Raw genomic sequence first — 21787 nt, forward strand, 5'->3', positions numbered from 1 at the left:
TTAGTCACAGTTTTCATTCAGTAGCAAACAATTTAAATACTGTGACCTTCTGTGCACCAATATCCCAAACACATCGAAGTTCCTCCACAAATGGAAAGCACAGGAAACTCTCCTTCTTGCACCATGTCTGTATCACTCCATACACTTTAAAAATACTTTTTTACTGGAGTAAGTACTGGAAGGATGAAAAGAAAGCTTCATGTGCAGACAGTATTTATAACGGAATGAAGGTGGTAAGTATACTAAGAACTGTCAGCCACTTTAAAAATACCAGCTATCAAGACCAAAGCCTAATATCTGCAAGGCACCTGAGAGCTTATTGCAATTCCTGAATTGGCACAGGCTGCTAGTATTATGTGATATCAGTGAGCTCAGACTTTCTGCTTCAGCAACAATCTCCAAAAGAGTTAATCTTATTTAAATAAACAGCTCTCTCTGCTCTTGAGTACAAGCGTACTTTGTAAACATATCCCCTACCAAAATATATACAGAAATAATTCTTCCCTAAGTATGGGAAGCTAGCAATGACTTGAAAAAGCAAATATTTAAAACACCTGCAAGCATCCATATGTTAAAAAAAAACAACCAACACAAATCTAGTTGTAATATAAAAAAAATTGAAAAGTCTTTTTTCCCCCCACATAGCCACTAAATACAAAATCTCAATACAAATCAACTAAGCGACATTTACAGAAACTAAATGTGTGTCCTTTTTGGCATTTGTATACTCTTGCACAAATGCTGAAATGTTAGCTTAAAACTTGTAAGACCAAAAGTTTACCAATTCACTGTAAGAGTTGGTCTTGGTGTTTTTAACAGCCAGGTAGTAGAACAGCCACAGAAACCATAACTGAACGTTAGCAGTGGAAGACCCGACGGGGTTATCACTATGTTAATATAGGCATAAAAAGGATGCCCTGAAACTTCAGTTTGTTCTTTATGTCAGCTAGTGAAATGAGTCTCCCTGTCAGTAGGTGTTAACTTCTCCCCAGCCACCACTCTAGTTCACCTTAGTTTTGATGAGTCAAAGAAATTAAAAAAAAAAAAAAAAAAAAAAAAAAAGAAATCACAAATTATCACACAGGTTCTATTTGGGAGAAGAAGAGTCTGCCACAGTTTCAGCTGCACAACTGAGAATATAGCAAGTCCTGTACTGTAAATGACTTGTATAAAAAGGCCCAGAGAAAAAGAAAACATTCAAAAAAACCTTTGTGTGTGATGTTAAAAATGGTGTTCATGAGAAAAGGTGTTCATCAATAACCACTGATGTCTGGTTATGTTACCTTCGAGCAAAACCGAGTGACTACAATGGAAAGTCACCAAAGACAGGAAAGAAAGAAGAAAACATTTTCCAAAACAGTGTTTCTACCACCCTGAAGCGTTCATAGAATGTCTGCACCATCCAGTAAGGAATTTTGTGACTACTAAAAATCCATCCTCTCCTACAGCAGCCATACAATGCTTACACCCACAAGAGACAGGCAACAAGATGCACAGGGGAAGCAGAAGACTTTCTTAGCTCTACTCGAAAAATCAACTATGACATGAATTCTATTCAAATTCTGTAGGTAGCACAGCCAAAGATGTGCTGGTTCCCACCTCTACCTCTACCCTGAGGCTATCAAATTGCACAGCACATCACGTGTGCACTCTACCATGACTGGTTCCACCATATCACTCAACAAATGTTAATGTTATTCTTGATAGTTACTTTTTCCACTACAAATACTACACATCAGAATGAAAACCCTGTAGAAAATTACTGTAAACCTTTCTTCAGCTTATGTTTCAAAAATGGATCCCTACAATTTTCTGTGTTTACAGCACTAGCACAAACTGAGAATTTCACAATAACCCAAGTTGTCAAAGCAGCCTCTGTAGGCAGCACATATGGATGGAGTTTGCCCAACCTTTAGATCCAGTGAAGAGAAGGTCATCAGTTGCATCAACACAAAGCACAGCCTTGGTATGTCCTTCAGCTGTATAGATACACTGAAGTGGGGATGATCGGATGCATTTTGAAGCAGGGAATGGGTTAATTATCCCCCTAAAGAAAAAAAAAAAAAAAAAGAACGTGAGCTGGGCATAGTAATCGTTACAGATAAAGTTAATTTACTTAGATGTAAGGAAAAATTAATCTAATTTTCTTACACTTAAGTGTAGAACAGCTGAATGTCTTTCATAAACTATGTAAGGATTTTTACTATTTAGCTTCAACAAGTGTCAATTCTGGACTATCAGTTAAAGGAAGTCACATACAAAAACAAACAAACGAAAAGACAACAAGATGCTGAACGTTGGCTACATTCTGCATAGTGCTGAAAAAACCAGGATGCTCAAAGCCCCTGAATGCGTAGGACCAACCCTAAGATTGCAAATACCATAAAGACACCTCAGTCTAAATAGCATGCCTGAAAAATGGACTAAGTGTAATGTACACTGCCAATTCCAAACTCGGCAGGCATTTCACATCGACTGCCTTCTATAAGCAGGCTTGGAGAACTGCTGCTAATTTGTGTGCCTGACGAAGTTTCCTAATGCACCCTGTACCCAATGCCACACTTGTACTCAAATGGCTAAAAGGGAGTATGGTTGGAGTACAGACACCCCAAAGGAACCTTCCTGGGGATTTGTAGCTAGCTCTGTGGTGATGCCAAAAGACTGTAACTCAGCCTGGAAAACCCCCACCAGAATTCATCACCGAACCAAAATCTATTAGCAATCTAAAATCCCATGCATACAACTGCACACACACACAAACCCCAATCCTTTCTGTGAAGTGTAGAAAAGCCTCAAAGTAATGCCAAAAACATGCAACACAATGCTGTTATCTGACCAGCTTGCAGTTAAGAGTCGCTGTGATGCCTTCCTGGGGATTACACACAATTGTGAGGAAAAGGAACAAAGACATAGCCCCCTCTCACAAAAAAAGTGTGTCAGATGTTTTAGGAAAATGTAAAAATTCCATAATATTGCTCAGAAGCTTGCTACAGGAAGGAAAGCCCTTCATGATACAATCTAACTTCGTGACAAGTAGATGGTTTATCCAGTATAGTCTTAGAAATTATTATTTTATACATTTTTACTGCTCAGGACATCTTCATTCATATAATTCATTACTCCCCCACAATCCTTTTATAGATTTTACTAATTTTGCCTTAAATTGTTTGACATTAACTTCCTCATTTTGGAAAGGCATTCACCTTTTAATCTGCACCTTTTTATGCTTTCAAGAATACAGGAACAATTTATTATTAATTTAGGTCACTGTGCTTTTGTTTTCTAACATCACACAAAACTAAAATGGTTTTCTCTGTAGTATTCCCTGGTGGATCATGCTGCTTCTACACTGAGTTATTCTCACCCAATCGTTTCCTTGATGAGCCATGTAAAATACATGTCCCAGAGCTAGCTACTTATCTACCTAAGTGCAGTGCTCTGAAATCTACACACGAAAAAATGCTATGACTGCGCCAATAACCAGACAAAGCCACCATCACATTATTATTAGCCCTTTGACTGCCCTTCTCTTGATAAACTGATTTTTCACTAAGGACCAAAATCCTAAACCACAGTTTGGGAACATGACAGGGGACGTTTCTTTCATCTCTTAAGCCTCTGTATGTTCTGTCAAAAAGATGTAATAAAATACTTACTCATTTTTATTTACACTGGAATTTCATTTTAGTGATCAAAGCATACAACTGAACAAGAAAAATAAAAAGAAAGAGCGAAGCATATAAAACTTAAAGAAAATGTCTGCCCCTCTTTTCTTTAAAGAAAACGAAGAGGGAAAGAATATGTCTAAGGAAAGCTTTACACCATAATTCACTTAAAAAGAAAAAACCTGACATGCTCAACAACAATAAAAACACCCTAAAAGAGGAGAGGGGTGAGACATGCTTGACCAAAATTTCAAGTTTTTTAACTTCTGGCAAAAGCAAAAAAAAGACACAAAGCACAAGTATCAGGAAAATTCATGCAGCCAAATGAAATTTCCTAAGAACTGGAATAACTTCAGTGACAGATGCCAAGAAAACAGAAAAGAGAAAGACAGAGTACCTGTGTACCTCCGACAGAGAGGAATCACTTTCATCAGACCTACAATCAACAGTGATGGAATTGTGAGGAGAAAGAATATAGGTATCAGCAAAGTAATGCCTCCATACGAGAAGAACAAACAACAGCATGGCCAATTCAGAAAAGCAATGCAAATCCACATACAGTATGCAGCATTGCTCAGGGTATACCTTATATCCATGATAATACTGGGGGTGGGGGTTGGCAGGGAAAAATAATCTTAAAATAACACTCTCAGCAGTAAGTTATGCTGGCAGACTGTCTCAGCCCAAGAAGCGGAGTAACACCAGCTGAGCCATTTCTTGTTTCCTAAACATTTTCTTACAGAAGTCAAAAAAGGAAAAGAAGATGGATGCATAATTTAACCTCCGTAACATAGCACTTGCTGAAAATATCAAAAGGAAAAAAAAAATTTTGAACATCGATGCCTGTTAAGTGTAGAAGAAACATGTAAAATGTTAATCATCAAAATATTAATATTAAAATGTATTGACAGCCCACTGAAATAAGAACAGCAATTTGCAAACGTTACTACGTTCAAAATCCTTCACTTCTCATTTTCAAAAGCACTGAAAAATAAATAAATAAAAAAAAGAAAACAGACACGAAGAAAAAATTCACACACACACACACCCCCCCGGCATGAATATTTGCAGTATGTTTTAAGATGTCCTTCATTTTTAACTCAAATCAAACAGATTCAGCAGTTTCAGCTTGATTTCAAAGTCACTCCAGAGAAAACGAAAAGGGTTAGGTGAGAGTTAGCAATAAGATAAAGGTAACATAGCTGAGATGAAGAAGTTACAAGCACAGTTAAACTACTGAAAGCCTTGCAAGCTACTGCCTGGTATGTGGTGACACTATAGGCCACTCAAAAAAAACATTTTTTATAAAAAAAAATAGCATAATCCAGTAAGATCAATTCCTCGTCTTGCTACAGATAGAACTGAAGGTTTATTCTAAGTTTGTCTTGCAGTCCATAAGCACTGTGTGGCACTAGTATCGGTACTGAAACCTGCAATAAAGATCCTGCTAAAGCCAAGTCCACTGCAATTTGGAGTAAGGTTCTCAAGACACACCTAACACACAGGGAAACTGAGTTCAACTTCTCCTTCACCATGTACGAGTATCTGCTTGTCTAGACCACCTCCTAAAGTCAGTCTGTTCAGTAATTTGGATGATCTCTAGCCAACTGTGTTCCATCCATTTCAACATCCCGTCCTTCCAGGGTGCTGTTGTGACAGCACTCAGAGCAATGCTGGAGTAACCGAATAACTGTCAAAAGCACTACTTCCTATATTGTCAGCTAAATCCTATTTTCAAGTGTAAACACGCACACAAATACACATACATCTAAGACTTCTACCATTCTTTTCTATTTGGGGTTTAGAACTAGAAATACCAGACATGGCCTAGACAACAGGAAACAAGGTTCAGCAGGAAATTGCTTTTCTTGAATTTTTACAACCGTTCCACAGGTTTGCAATATTTTTCTTCGAAAACTACATGAAAGCATGAGAAATGTCTCCTCCTGTCTTGCAGGAGAAGGGCAACATATCTACCAGATGCTACACTGATAACTTGAGCGCACTTTGTAATTCCCTGGTTGGGGGCTGAGGCTTTCGTCTGCGACTTACTTATCCTGCTGAACTGATGTGTTTCCCTGAGAAACAGTAAGACGACTAAAAACATTCATTTCATTACGGGGCCGGCTTGGTGGGGAAGTAGGAGGTGACAGACTAGCCTCTGGGGCTCCAGAATCTGAGCTACAAGAAAAAAAGAACATCTTCTTTAACAGGTTATGAATGGTTAGAGAAGTTAAATGCAACATGCCTCAAATGTTAGATGCTCTTTTCTTAAGCAAATAAATAAAATTATAATGCTAGCTACAGGTATTCCCCAGAGAAGTAATAAACTTCAGACTACAAACTGCTGCAGAGTGCAAGATGCCACAATGTTCAAAGTTTATGCGCTAACATTGAAAGCTCCAGGCAGAAAACACACATATGCAAAATGAAGAAATTCTTACAAAACTGCAGTTCCTTAAAGAAATTGATGGCTTTCTTTAAAAAAAAAATAATCATTTGCAAATGCTCCAAAGGACAGTTTTGTAGGGCTCTGCTCCTGAGTTATATTGTACATAAAAATTCTCTAGGGAAAAAAAAAAAAAAAGCCACACACAGAAGTTGAGCAGCGAATAATTTCACTGTCAACAATAAAAACTGTCCTAGAATTAAAGAAATGGAAAAACACAATTTATTTTTTAAGAAAATACACCCAAGGTTTAAATTATGTCAAAGAAAATAAATTTAAAAGAATCTTACAGTTTTTGTTCTTTTGCCTTTGTCTTTTCCATTGTTTTTTCATAGGCTTTTCTCTTTGCCAAAGGTGAAGGCTCAGGCATCTTCTTCTCTGACAGAGATGGCTGTCTAGAACTAAAAGTAAAAGCAATGATTATCTCACTTTAAGGCGCTTTACAAACTTGCTTTTCTTACGTTAGCTGTCATTCTCCCACTCAGATTTCAAATTTCAGAATGTGCTTAATCTATTACTGTCTCTCGAGTCTACAGACTCTGAATTTGTTCTCACATTTTTCCATAAAAAACACCAAGTTTATTAACTTCACAGTTCATCAACATATAAAGAGCCAGATACTGAATGTGCAAAGGAGATTCACCAATTTGATAATAAAACAGACTGACTGAAAAAAAATAAAAAATACAGTAGAGTATGCATCTCAAATTTAGACCACAGAGAAGATGGGAGTTCTGACTAAGATCTACAATTGCAGATTCCACATATTTCATCTACAATAGTCTACTTACAGACATGAAAAACAGAATCACAATGACTCTTACATATGAATTAAACTTTGCATTAGCATATTCATGTTTCATTATCACATTCAAAATTAGGAAGTGAGAAAAAGTATTTCCCATTGACAGCCTGACTATAACGTTGCTTCTCTTTGTCCACCCTTCCCTTCTTCCTTGCTTTCTGTCCCTCCTTGGTCTCTCTAGTTCTCGCTCTGAAAGAATTCCAGTTCACACTCACTGTGGTCTTTCTCCCAACCTTTTTAGTCCCCGTTAAAAATAGCAAAAATTTCAGGACTGCAATATTAATGCTGACACCCAAATGTCATCATTTCATCAGTAAGATTAAAAAACAAAACAAAACAAAAAAAAACCAACAACAAAAAAAAAAACCAAAACAAAACAGAGAGAAGGGAATCTGGATGGATGGTTTCCACTCTTCTGAACTCCATTTCTCACTAGCTGAACAATCAGAAAATCAACATTTGCTTTGGTTTATCCTTTTTGTCATGCGTTTAGAAGATGTTTCTATGAATAGAAGGACCAGAAAAACTCACTAAAAGAGAAAAAGCAGATTCTGAAGGTGCTTTTCTGCCACACAACTTTATTAAGCAAAGTTCAGTTGGCAGGACACCTGCCTGACACAGTTACTAGCATCTGGCCAGAGCTCTGCAGGCTCTGGATCTGTCTAGCTGCAACTTCTCCACATGAGAAAAGCTGCACCAGTTTCCCCTGGGAGGAAGGCTATGCTATGTAAAATTCACCCGGGGACTGGCATGGAGAATAACATGATTTAATGAGGACAGCTACTTGACTCAAGTAGCTGAGACCGACTGCCTCAGGAGATCACATGCACACTGAACACGAGCCCTAACTGGAAGGCGAAGGCTCTACCTGTAGGACCTAGTGCCAAGAGGGTCTTCAAGAGACAGAAAAAGGAGGATGAGTGATAACCTGCTGGTTTTCCACAAAAGCCTAGCAGTTAAAGTACACAAAAAGAAGGTGATAAAGTGTGTTCAATTGCCTCCTCAAGGCCAGAGCACCCATTTCTCTGCAGGCCTCCCTCACCTCTAGGCATACTCTGCAAAGGACATAAAGAGAGGTGGAACAGGACGCGCTGCCTCCCTCTCTTTAATGCTGGACCAGTATGCACTTCGGAAGGCAAATGTCCTGGGCTCTCAAAGCAAATCCTATGGTCAGCCTGACAGCTAGATCTTTCAGCAAGGACGACAAACAGATTATAGTCCCTACTGCCACAGTTTCCTACATGTCCACTGTGAACCCACCAGATTAAACAAACCACACCAGAAACTGGAACCCAAGCTCCTCTGCCTCACACCAGCATCCTACATGCTCAGACATCCAGCCAGTTCCCTCTTGTTCACTCTCTGCCTGCCCCTTGAGTCTTCCATCTCTGACTCCACAGTGGCACATCCTCAGAAGAAAGTGTAAAGACCTTTATCATATCATCATGAATTCTTTTTGAAAGCCTGGAAATGCAGGTGTTCTAAAAACTCAGCAGTCTTGCTGGAATGAACTTTCTAAGCATAGATGTAAAAAAATAGTGCATGATGTCAATGACCTGAATGAAAAGGAGCAAGGCACACACCCAGTTACAAGTTTCCAGTGCCCTTTTAGATTTTCCAGGATATCAGACATCTGAACAGAGCTGGCACAAGACCTACAGGAGACCACTCTACCCTGAAGAGGCTGGTGTAGACGATTTGAGCATATCAAAAGCAAACAGCACTAGCCATCTTTGTAAACAGAATTCCAACCCGACTAACTGTTGCTCAAGTGCATTTAGATACCTCCCTGAATCACCAGAGATCTGAGAAAACCAAGGAGTTTCCAGAGTGGAGCAGTTTGTACATAAGCAGTCACCTAGATTTGCACCTAATCATGGAATTAATTTCTGTTACTTCAAGAATGCATATTTTGGATCACTGTTACTGCTTCTACATCCCTGACTACCACTTCAGTAAGTGGCACAAGGGAGATAATGTTTACTGCAGATAAGACCACAATCTGCTCCTTAAGAATGTGTTTTATTACAAGAGATATATGATGGCACTGCAGGCCCATACAGGATGGGCAGATGGCTCACAAAGGCAACCTTTCTTCAAGAATGACCAGTGACCAGCAAAATCAGCAATCTGTATAAAGCATACTGAGTTCTAGTTTTGAAAAAGTTAGCTCAGACCGATTGTGGGAATTTTTGATCATTTATCTGCTAAAAGATAACCAATAAAATAATCAAAATATATGTGAAGCCTACTGCTGATTGAATTGATTTACTGCCAGCACGTAATTCTTTTATGTTCAGAGAACACAGTTTTGGGAAAATCCTGTTTTGCCTCATTGCTAGCTCACTTTCTTAAATGGATACATTCTAGAAGATGGAGTGAGGCAAAAGTTGGTATTACCTGAGTCTCGGATGCCAGGTCATAACACTTGATGTTTTAAATCTTGAAGCTTCAAATGTCTCTAGTGATCTTACACTAAACTGCTGCAACAAGTGGGTTTCTCCATCTATCCTCACCCCCAAGAGCATCCCTTCCAAGCAGATTCTATTTGTAAAATGCACTGAAGCCATCAGCATGGGTTAATAAATGCTGTCAGCAGTGTTTTACTGTTCATGATTGCCACCTCAAGCACATGCTAGAAATACATAGTAAAAATAATACGAATCGCAAATGTACATTAGATGGAGACTGCTGTAAACATATTATGCAAATAGGATAGACAGATAGTGAAAAAGTCCAGAATCTGTAACATGAAGACAGCTATGGGACAGTTTTTCTGTATCATTGAATGTAGCAAGCTCATTCAGTTCACGTGTGAGTTTGTGCATTGCAGGAGCTAGTACCTAAAAAGCCAAGAAAAGGGTTTCTAGCATTGAATGGCTAAAAACCAACAGTGATATTGGCAGATATAAAAAGAACAGCCAAAGCAAGTGGAACAAAAGTGTGAGAGAGACCTGCTGGCCCCGAAGTAAAACAACAAAAATAATCTTTTTCATTCTATTTGGCGTCAAGTATTACTTTGAATTAGTAAAACTGTTCTGCAGGTAAGTGTAACCTGCAAATAGAAAGGATTTTTGAGGACTCATAATATCCAACATGTTTCTTTCAACTTTATACTTGCATATTTACTGTTATAGATTACTTCATTTTAAGCATGGTCCACACAAAATGACTCACAGAAAGTTTCTACCTAATAATTAGGACCATATACAGATACTATTACTACATTATGTTTTGGGATGGTTTTTTATTTTAATCTGTCTGCTATTCTAAGCAGATTCTCACTACCTCCCTAGAACGTGCATTTCCCACAGCACTAATAATGCCAAGTATCCAAGGTACTTGATGGGGTTTTCCCACTACTTAGAAACAAGGCTGCAATAATTTTACTATGACAAAGCAACTTAACAGAACTTATATCTTCAGTAAGAAAAACGTTACAACAGTGCATTTATACTTTCTAGAGTGGTGGTGGTAGAAAAGAAGGAGGAGCTTTGTCAGTATTATTTAGTAAGCTTCAAATATGTCAACCTCCTTTGTAAAGTTAAAATAATAGATTACAAGGAATTGGCAACATGCACTTTTTAAAAGCAAAGGATAATTAGTACAGCATGGCCAAACTTACATGCTGCCTATCTTAGAAGGTAAGCCAGATGGTGGGGAAATAAACTCTCTGTCCCTAGCAGAAGTATCATTTGTGTCAGCAGCCATCCCACTTTCTTGGGTTTCTGCAACTGATGCAAGAGGGCCAGCCAAAGTAGAGTCTGCAGCACTAATGTCAGATACTAAATCGCTGCTGTCTGCATATAGCAATTCCATCTGGGTAGTGGTCCTCCGTCGGGCCTGGAGACAAATAAAAACCAAGCTGCAACTTAAACATTTCACAGTATGTGTCAAGAGTGCTACATTTAAGCTTATCGCTAGCTGGTAATTAGCATCCCCCTCAGTGACTTGGCAACTACCTTTGGAAACTAAATCAAGGAGCTCACCTCCACTCTTTGGCAATGATTTCAGAGAAGGCAAGTCAAATTCAACAGCATGAAACACTGATTTGACAGCTAGTTTCCAAGGTTATCCTTTCAACCAATTACAAGTGCCTGTCAGTACTACAGGAGCACAATATTATTCTCCTAAGGTTTATCCAAATGAAATGTTATAAAGCAGAGAATAAAGCAAAGTGTAAATTTAAATAGCTACAATTATATTTGCGTGACTTTTCTGATATACAAACTCTGCTTCTTAATGTCAAAAGTAGTTTAGGCCAACATGAATTAAGATTCACTCAGCATTTCAACAATTTGAAAACAACAGAAAAACCTCACAAAGGAGCTAAGCTTTGTGCAACACACCAATTCTTAAAAAAATGGATCATACATATTAGGTGTGATGATGCTGTGAAATTATCATCTATTCCTCAGGGGAAGAAAGGCCACTGCAAAGACAAAGCGCCAGTTTGAACAGAGCCATTACAGAAATGAAGCATTTATTTTATGCCAACGTTTTCAGACCAGACTCCCTCAGTTTAACTGCCCAAAGAGCTGCACACCAACGAACACAACAAATAATGCAAGTCAGCCTAGCTGCATTCCTCCAAGCCAACTGCAGTAAGAAGAGCAGAGGCTGAGCTTCTATTTACTTTGCAAACTCGGGAGCAAAACTGCAATTAGTGCACATGCTTCCACTTCCCACTGCCATTAACATTAAACTGCAGCAAGCCTAGATATATTCCCCCAATGACAACTGTAATTAAGAGCCTGGAGATCAAACTTGTATTTATTTTATAAACTTCCCTTAGATTTCTATGACCACAGAAACAAATCACAAACAATAAGCTTGTTCACAGTTCCCACTGGCATTAACATTAAACTGCAGCCTAACTAATACTAAACTGCAAATCTACTCCAGTTTGGAAAGCTAGTAATTGGAAGAATGTATCTCTTCCCAAAATTGTAAAAAATTCTCAACCACAAAATATTGAAAAGGTACATTTTTATCATTGCTTCTCAGTGAAAAATATCACACAAAAGCATGATACATACAAATCACATTAACAGTATGTCAGTTCATCTTTTGCATGTCTTTGTTCATTAATATCCCTAAAGCAAAGCAAGAGCATTCTCCAGAAGGTGTCATTAAAGTATGGATTATTATAGAGCCATAGAATCACAGAATCATTTTAAAGATGTGTAAATGAATTATCATCATCGTACACCCTACCTTGCTTTTGGGTTTGACTTCACCACAAAGCTTCAAAAGATCAGAAGATAACGAACTGAAAGAAAAATTGCATCACAGTTAGAAAGAAAATAGTCATATTTTTGCAGAATGCGTATTTTTATTTGAGTCTACTGAAATCGTGGGGACAAAGTATAACAAACCAAAACAATCTCAGAGGTATCTTCTAATGGATACATGATGTGTTACAAAACAAGGAAGTAACAGTATTTTTTCTAGAACCAGCTCCAGTTACCTGTTAACAAAAACTGCTTACCTTCCTTCTGTCCCAGGACTATGCAATGGGGCATCCTCATCAGTACTATCTTCCAAATTTTCTAGAAAATTTCCAAACAAATAATGTTAGTCTTTCTGTTTACAACAAGACACGCAGGTTTTAAGTGCTATACAAAACAGCTCAGAATGCTGAATGTAGATGGACAGCATATAAAAGGCAGGTATTTTCAAAACATCTTGACATTTGCTAGCCAGTCCCTATTGAATTTTCCTGGTATCTAAACTAAGATTTTTCATACAATCTAAATAAATCATACAAGTAGGCATACTGTGCCAAATGTGGCCCTCTATCTATTGTACCAGAGCAATGGGAATGACAGAAGACCAGAAATAAATTCTAGAAGGAAATTTGGAAGAAAAGGAGATAAAGCAAAGGACACTAACTGCAAGACACGGAAGAAAGAGGATGTAAAACAGCAAGGATGTCTCTTCCTCCTCTTTTTTTGTAATAATCTTGCTCTAAGACAGAATCAGCCTGGTATAATGAAAAAAAAAAAAGTGTATTTTTAAATACCTACTGAGCAGAGGCTCAGCCTCAGCTTATATAGAACAGCACCATTTGGGGATGACAAGAAGCAAGCATTTTATTAGTATATATGCACTTAGATTTCAAAACAGGATGATGCCACCATTCAATGCTATAGAATTGCTTCCTAAAAAAGAGATTAATTGTATTGAACTGTAAAATGAAGCCGTTAAGTAGAAATACTCCTGAAGTAAAATGGGTACACAAACCTGCCCACAAAAGACAAAAGCAGCATGCGTCTCACTAACATCAGACATCAGATTAAACGTCTGCATGCAAACAGTGCAAAACATTAAGCTGCGACAATCAGTCCATTGTACATATGTACAATCAATTCCAAACAGCTGGGTAAGCAAATCCCTCAACTTGCATATTATTCGAATAGTACATTTTAAGATTTAAGGGACACAGGTAAAGCATTCTTGCAAGCAAAGTCCCTTGTTTTTGAACATACTCATGAAATTTTAAGGATTAAATAACCTCCTAATGACATTCCATTACATCTTATCTTTGTTATTAGAGATGCTTTATTTACTTTATTTCTGCCAGAAAGCAGATACCATTTGTAATGCACAGAACCAGTGTATTGGGTACCTATACTAAAATAGGTTTGTCCATCTAGATGTTTTAAATGCACGTTCGCACTCTGGAGAAAGGGAGGAAACATATACTTTCCAGCTGAATTCTGAGAAGGAATGAAGAAAAGGAAAGGAAAATGCTGCTTTCTTGTGTATGCTACATCTAAAAATAGGCAAGAACATTACATCAATCTAGCAACAATGATGCACTTCAGAGGTGTTCAACTGCTGTATTAAACAATGTAACCTTAATTATCAGAAATACAACATTATAAAGAAAGCAGGGTCACAGGAATAGCACTCCGAATTTTCTTTTTTGTTCTATCCTGGATTCAAGCCCACATAAAACCCATTCTATACACATTATTGTTCTAGGTCTTCTGCAAAAGAGAGGAACTAGAGCACTGCTCCTTTCAGCAAGGCACAAAAGCAGCATCAATAAAATAAATGCTTTTTTTAAAAAAATATAAGATTAATATTAAGGTGACGTTACTTCATCCCCTTCTTGTAAAGAACTTGTGACCAGCTTTTACAGGTAACAAAGTAGAAAGTGGGGGATGGCCACAAAATGTGAGATTTTCTTGGTAAGCTCATACCAAGCTCAATACATGCGTTGGTATTTTTCTTCAGTTTGTCTGCAATTCAGCCCCAGGAAGACTGCACAAAACCCCCAGGTAGAAAACAGCAGACAGAATCAACAAAAAGTAATTAGAACAGGCAGAAAAGCAAGATTCTGCAAGAAGTGAGAAGAGATGAAAGGAGCAATAAAGTTAGTAAAGGCAGAAATTGCTTGTGAGGAGCGGCAGAAACGACTGCTAATAAACCAATGATTGAAGAACAGTGGATAGCTCTTCTAATTATTTGTCTTCATCCTCATGCAAAGACAACTGGACAGTACCAGCACAATGCAGCACACCAGCATAGTTCATCCAGAAGAAACAGCACTTGACCAGCCCTCTCAAGATCTGCACATAGACGGTTGTTAGTCACATCCATGAACCTCCAGATGTCACAGGTGGGAAGGAAAAGCAGCTCCCTCAATTCTTTAAGAAGGAGTCACTCCAGCACTACTCAGGACTCAATTTCACGGTCATTTTAACTCTCCACAAGAGCAGATGGGGTAATGAACAGCAGCCACTTCATCCACAAACAAGGTAGGTGTGCACTCAAATCCCATTTTGAGGGCCAAAGCCTGCACCCTTGATGTACTTTTCTGGAGACTGAACCCTTTTCTTAAATCTATGCTTGAATGCAGGTGCACAACTACACTAGGGAATGCCCAAACTGTTTCAAGCCAAGTGTAATCAAATGGCTAAAAACTTTTGAAGGTATCAGAGCTGAAAGTAGGCATCAAGGGAGTGGGGTTCACCAGCACCTTGGAAGTGCAACCCCTCTCCGTGAGATGGGGCTGGATGGGTACTGCCGCTTGGCTGTCAGGCATCTTGGTGAAACCAGTCTCAGGATCTGCTGCCACCCACACTTCCACCTCTGGGAATCACGTCAGGTTACCAGGGAGCCCCTGCACCAGCAGAGTCCCTGCTAACCAGGCCGGTAGTCTCAGCCTCAGAACCTCACTACAGCAGTGTCTGAACTCCCTGCCGCTCAAATGGTTTAGCCACTAGTGATGCGCAACACACATTTTCACTTCGTTTGGATTTCAGTGTGGACTGAGGTTAGTATAGGATAGGCAGCTGAGATACACCGACAGCAAAGTTTCCTTCCTGTAAAGTGTTAGCATAGTCCTCGAGTGGCTTGGGTGTTTTAAAAGCCTCAGATCATGCTTGCAAAGTGTTAAAAAGCTTCTTTAATGAGACATACTCTAGAAAAGTTTTGATGATAGAGCTACTGTCTCAATGCATTTAACAAGGGTCTTTTCACTGTTCGGGTGCTGTTAAAAAGTAAAAGGCTGTCCAAAGCTAAAGAAAATGCAAATGCTAACTTCCTGGCTGGAGAAACATTGCTCTCACTCAAACACGGGTGAGCACATACATGCACACACATTAGGGGACTATTTACATACATTATGATATTAATAACCTTTGAGGTTCCTGAATAAATACTGGCTGTACACAGCAAAATGCCTGACAGATCTTCAGGTGTCACCTGTCAGGAAGCTGGCAAAGTTCTCACCAGCTTACCCTCGATGATGATCTACATGATTTCCAGCAGTCTTGTGCTTTTGACGTGTTTCAGATGCCTATGCAAACTAGCACAGGACAGCATAAGGGGATTAGAAATAACACAAGACAATACAGAAAGAATTGTTACTAACATCAGGAATATTTTTTTCAAGTTTCAAACATAGCCAATTTTGTGGAGGGGAGAAAATAAGTATAATTTATTTGGGAACAATTTAAAAGCAACAACAAAAAAATAGACTCATCTCCTCAAAATCAGTGAAGTCAGTAACTAAACCCAATTGAAAGAGTGAGATATAATCTGCATTATGTACAATACTTCCATGACAAAAGGAGCTATCTGCAAAAGGTTAAAAATTACCTGTCTTTCAGATGTAAAAAGATTTTGTCACCAAAAAAAAAGCAGAATTTGTCACAACTACAGCAGTAATGTATCACAAAAGAGATTTATGTTGTCTAAACATACTATATGTTTGTAAGCAGCAAGTCCTAAATTTGCAACACAGCTCTGCTTACCGTGTTCACTTCTTATCTGACAAATCTATACTAACATGAGAGCTATGGGTGGTTTCAGAAAGGAAGAAATGCTCTGTAAGCTCATGATAATGAGTACATTTACAGAATAGGTCATGCAAACTTCACCACTTACAAATTCTAAGATGCACCAGTTAGTGAACGTGAACAAATTAGTAACTCATGCAGCTGTACAGTACACAGAAAGCTAAACATACTTACCCAGCGGTATGCTATCTAGGTCTGTGTAAACAACAGCAACAAGGAAACAAAAGCAACATTCCAATCAAAACATATCCATTTATAAAGAGAAATAAAACAAAAGTACCCAAATGCAGTCTAAATTTCTCTTAATATCATCTCATGAAAAGTAGAATAGATGCTGTAACAGGCATATGATGCCACTTTCAAAATCACTAGCATATGATTGAACAGAACGCATATTTAGAATTTGACATTCAGAAGTTAAAAGCATACCAAATTGTAAAAGCATAGTCTTTTGTAAAAATAACAAGCAGATTATTTGAATTTTAAAAGGCTCAATAATAAAAACACTTTTTTGTTTCCTACGTTTCACTGCCAAGGGGCTATATTTAAAAATTACATACATGCACATCAATTGTGAATAGCGTTTAAGATGTTAAAATACAGCATCTATTCAGAAAAGAAATAGCCTAGAATGCCCAGTATAGCATGCAGGAAAGGCAACATGACATGCAGCTGACTACTCAGAATACAAGATGACAAAATTACCTTGCAAAGCATGACCCAGCAAAGCATCAAGTTCGGGATTTAACTCAGCTTTTTCTTTTAGCATATGAAACAGCAGTTGGTTTTGAGTAGCACTAGTAATTTCTGTCTGCTTAAGGCGTCCCTCAAGAACTTTGATCTGAGCTTCCTTCTGAGCTGCTTGGAGACCCTAGGAGAGAAGGAAAAGTTTTATCACAACTCTTTTGTTACAAAATGAGAATTGCCAAAGCTTTTTAAAAATTACAACACAAACATGTACATTGAACCTTCTTCTCACATCTTGAAGATCAAGTGTCCAAAACAACTACAAAAAAAGTCTAAAAAGACTAAAAGGTTATTGCTTTTTTTTTTCTTTTAAAAAGACTTATTAAGCAATCATTTAACTTGTGTTTCTCAGACACTGCCTTGCAAATATCCATCTAATGGCCAAGTCGGAGATTACTCCCAAGTACAGTTTATAGACTGATTTATTTAAAAGCAGCAAGCATCAGGAAAAAAAAAAAGCTCTATTTTTCACAAACAAGTACTTTTTTTTCATTATTACCTACAATAATCTGTAACAAACAGAAAAGAAAAAAAAAAACACCAAACAAAACCCACCCAAAGCCAGAACCACAATCTTTCCTACAGAACCACTCAGTGAACCTCCAGCTTCTGCTGAAAGATCTCATGCCTGACTTAATCATCAATTCTAAGGGAACTTTGCTAGAACCAGGGATTAATAGAAACTTTTTAATTGTAGAAAACGTAGCCAAAGAAATTTAGAGAGAATGGTTTCCGAACAGGAGAAACAGTAGGGAAAAAGGAAGGTACAAGACATCTTCTCAAAGACTTGTAGGCTAACAGAGGACTGAGTGCTAGCACTTGAGAAGTGTAGTACTATGGACTCACACATTAGATTCTGATTTTATCATGAACCAAAACAACACAACAATAGACACATTTTGCACGTGGAAACAAACAATAGACAGCAGACATGACCAATTTTGCAGAAAAAATGCACTCTCGCTTTTTCTACACAACAATTACTTATGAGAAAGAGGAGAAACCTTCAATAATGCAGCTTTTTATTACGACAAGGAGAAATTGTTAACAGAGTAAGTCAGGGGCACTTTTCTCACATTAACGCTACTGCCAGGAATTAGGTATCCATTCAACTCACCCAGCAGATGAAAAAAAATCAAAAGACTGAAATTTGCAGAAGTCAGTGTGATTGTGGGAACTTTATTTTCCCCCCTTTTTTTTAATTAAAAAACCCCACAAAATTTGATTACCTGCATAGTGATTAATCAAGAATGCAAAAAAAAGAACAGAATGGGTCAGTGGGACTGTGCCAAAGCCCAATCCAATACCCTTGAAATGATTCATTTCATTCAATGACACTGAGTGTGGCCTCCAAACAGAAAGAAAAGCAGCAGCAAGAGCACATGATGTGTGCACAGTATTATAAACTGCAAATACTTATTTTGAAAATATTAATCCCCAAAGATTTCAGAAAAAGCCCCTATTGCTCTACTCAAAAGTAGAGGCTCAACTCAAGTATGCCATGCATCAATATATACATTAAAACAAACTTCGAGGCTTTAAAAAAAAAATCTAAGGAAATGGCTGAGTTAGTCTTTAAAAAAAAGCCCTCTTTAGGAGCTTGTTGAAACCCATAGAAAGAGGTTTATTTGATTATGAAAAGCTACTGCTGTTATGGGAACAACATGAGGTAATTAGTACAGTGAAGCAGGCTCTACTGAGGGTCAAAAAACAGGCAACAGGTTGAAGGGGACAACAGATCTCGAGGGCCTTCACACTGAGAACCTGCATGACTCCACAGTGTTGACCAGCTTTACTATGTCTAGTGTGCATTAGTCAGTCTTTATGTCAGCACAGCTGTGCTTGTGGTACATGCCATAGTCCTGGCACACAAAGATTCCACTTAACACATTACCTTATTGATACCCATTGTGAGGAAGTGATCAAGCAAATATCGAGCTTCTGTCAAAGTGCAAGCATTAATCACTGCTGTTACATCCAAAGTCTCTCCTTCTTCCTACACGTGCAACAATAAAACCAGATTGTAAAAAATGCTTTAAAAAAAAAATATCATTACAGTAATCATAGAAAAAAGAAACAGTGAAGATGCTGCAATATCACCCAGTGCATCCCCCCTTGGTACCCCTAAACCACACCTGAAAAATTTACTTTCCAGACTATCCTCAAAACATCCCACAGTGCAGACTCTGCAGCCTTCCCAGCTTTTTCCAGCGTTTCAGTTCCTTTCCTACTCAAAAGTTCTTACCAAGCTCCAACTCAGAGCCCTTCTTTCTGCAGGTTAAGCTATTCACAGTGGATACAGAAATGAGTGCATTTCTTTACTCCCTGCTGCCTTCACGCATTTGAAGACTTCCCCCCCAGTCTTTTCCTCATTTTTCTTTTGATTATGCTCGGTCAGTATTAAGAATTCTGGTACCCTTAAAAATTATTAAGCCTTTTGTGTTCACTACTTCTTTACTCGTAGAGTCCTGTAACCTTGCATTATACTGCTCAAAATTCAAGAAAGCCTGATGTAAGTAAAGCAGTAGAAGCTGCTAGTGATGTAACATGCACTAAAGCACAGCTCAGTCCAAGGTGGGAGAGCGAGAACTGGCTGCTCACACTTGGACAGCTGCGCTCTTTGCTGGGTCAGAAACTGGCTGGCCGGCCGGGCCCGGCGGGTGGTGCTGAGCGGAGTCACATCCCGCTGGCGGCCGGTCACAGGGGGTGTCCCCAGGGCTCCGTGCTGGGGCCAGCCCTGTTTCATGCCTTTATCAATGACCTGAGCGAGGGCACCGAGCGCACCCTCGGCCAGTTTGCAGGTGACACCGAGCTGGGGGCAGTGCTGATCTGCTGGGGGGCAGGAGGCTCTGCAGAGGGGGCTGGGCAGGCCGGGCCGATGGGCCGAGGCCACTTGTAGGAGGTTCAACAGGGCTCAGCGCCGGGTCCTGCCCCTGGGTCACACCAGCCCCACGCAGCGCGACAGGCTGGGGCAGGGGGCTGGGAACTGCCTGGGGGGAAAGGGCCTGGGGGGGCTGGGTGACAGCCCTGGGCAGGAGCCAGCAGGGTGCCCGGGGGGCAGGGCGGCCAACGGCATCCTGGCTTGTGTCAGGGACAGTGTGGCCAGCAGGACCAGGGCGGTGATCGTCCCCCGGTACTGGGCACTGGTGGGGCCGCACCTCAAACACGGGGTTCAGTTTTGTGTCCCTCAGTGCAAGACAGACATTGAGGTGGGGGAGCGTGTCCAGAGAAGGGCAACGGAGCTGGTGAAAGGTCTGGGGCACAAGCCCTGTGAGGAGCAGCTGAGGGAGCTGGGGTGGTTCAGCCTGGAGAGGAGGAGGCTCAGGGGGGACCTCACTGCTCTCTGCAACTCCCCGACAGGGGCTGTAGGCAGGGGGGGTCGGTCTCTTCTCCCAGATAACAAGCAACAGGACGAGACGAAACAGCCTCAAGTTACACCAGGGGAGGTTTAGATTGGATATTAGGAAAAAAAAAATCACTGAAAGAACAGTCAAGTATTGGAACAGGCTTCCCAGGAGGTGGTAGGTGGTGGGATCGCCATCCCTGGAGGTATTACACATGCATGCAGTGCTTAGCAACATGGTTTAGTGGTGGACTTGGCAGTATTAGTTTTGCAGTAGGACTTGGTGATCTCAAAGGTCATTTCCAACCTAAATTATTCTATGATATAAAAATATTGATAATTACAATTCAGACTTCATGCTACCATGTGCCACAAGACCTATGAGGTAGTATGTGGTGGACTCTTCCTGCCAGATCATGAAGGTATGATGCACATTATAAGAATTTTCACATATGGATTTCACAGCTTTTGGCAATATTAAAACTTCCACGTCAATCGTAATAGACAATTTCCTTTTACTAAATTACTATTTGACAAGTCAATCCTAAACATTTAACTCTGCCTGAAAAGGCTCTTTATAGTTATAGAAAGCCACTGTTCATAATTGAAAATATACTAAAATGCAACATAAATAATTTATATAATTTGTCACATACAAAACTATTTAAATATACTCAAAGTATACAAAAACAATTCAAGGTAGTGGAAGCATATCAACAGATGCAGGAAAAGGATACAAGCTGTTAGCCTTCAGTCCCAAAAATAATATTAATTCAATGGCAGCAGAAAAAGCATCACCTTTGCCATTTAAATGCTTTGCAATCTTAACTTGCATTACACTATTGACACTAAAACTCAGATTTCAAAGTTCAGTTGTATGAAAACTCATTTGAAACTTCACCTAAGTTTTCACCATTTTTTACTTCCTCGTTCAATAGTTATACAGCCAAAACAAAATTCATTTTTAAATGAGAACATTTTTAAGGCTTACACTGTTGTTTTTTCTTTTCTGCATTTTACCATTTTTGCATTTATATTTGACCTACCTTTGCTTCCTCCATTTGCATAATGTTTGCTTGGCAGTCAGAAATGCTGTCGTTAATGTAGTCTATATTCGCAGTTAGTGATTCCATCTCTTCATTTATGTTTTGGACATTTCTATCTGCTTCACTGCCACCCCCATCCTTGATGAGCTTCTCTCTTTTCTTTGAAAGCTTTTCTCTTCTTTTTGTAAGTTCTTCACGTTGCTGTTTTCCCCAAAGACGTAATATTACATAAAAAGGAATTAGTAAACACTTAGGGCATTTAAGCACAGTATTGTTTTGTTTTCTTTTCTTTGTTATATTTCAACTAACATTATTTCTATAGGAGGAAGTTATACAGATGAATATATTAATATATTTGCGTAAGATCCCATTAATCTGCTTTTTATTTCTTACTAAAGCACAACAATCTCATGTTCAA

The 21787-nt window shown here is 39.0% G+C and overlaps 1 protein-coding gene across 9 annotated transcripts in view; it reads right to left on the reverse strand.

The window, feature by feature from the left end:
• KIF21A (kinesin family member 21A) overlaps positions 1–21787 on the reverse strand; it is a 92309-nt gene that overhangs the window by 11360 nt on the left and 59162 nt on the right. For 2 of the 9 annotated variants that reach the window (XM_040594284.1, XM_040594281.1), the window contains 11 exons: positions 21370–21570; positions 18875–18976; positions 16939–17104; positions 16408–16428; positions 12411–12471; positions 12137–12191; positions 10545–10762; positions 6405–6515; positions 5718–5846; positions 4063–4101; positions 1911–2047 (listed from right to left, as the gene is read on the reverse strand). In XM_040594284.1, coding sequence (XP_040450218.1) covers positions 1911–2047; positions 4063–4101; positions 5718–5846; positions 6405–6515; positions 10545–10762; positions 12137–12191; positions 12411–12471; positions 16408–16428; positions 16939–17104; positions 18875–18976; positions 21370–21570 — 1240 coding nt within the window. The remainder of the gene's footprint in view (positions 1–1910; positions 2048–4062; positions 4102–5717; positions 5847–6404; positions 6516–10544; positions 10763–12136; positions 12192–12410; positions 12472–16407; positions 16429–16938; positions 17105–18874; positions 18977–21369; positions 21571–21787) is intronic. The other 7 variants (XM_040594285.1, XM_040594282.1, XM_040594289.1 and 4 more) reach the window with 5 other exon arrangements.

Source organism: Falco naumanni, chromosome 5 (assembly GCF_017639655.2).
Source record: "Falco naumanni isolate bFalNau1 chromosome 5, bFalNau1.pat, whole genome shotgun sequence".
Lineage (NCBI taxonomy): Eukaryota > Metazoa > Chordata > Aves > Falconiformes > Falconidae > Falco > Falco naumanni.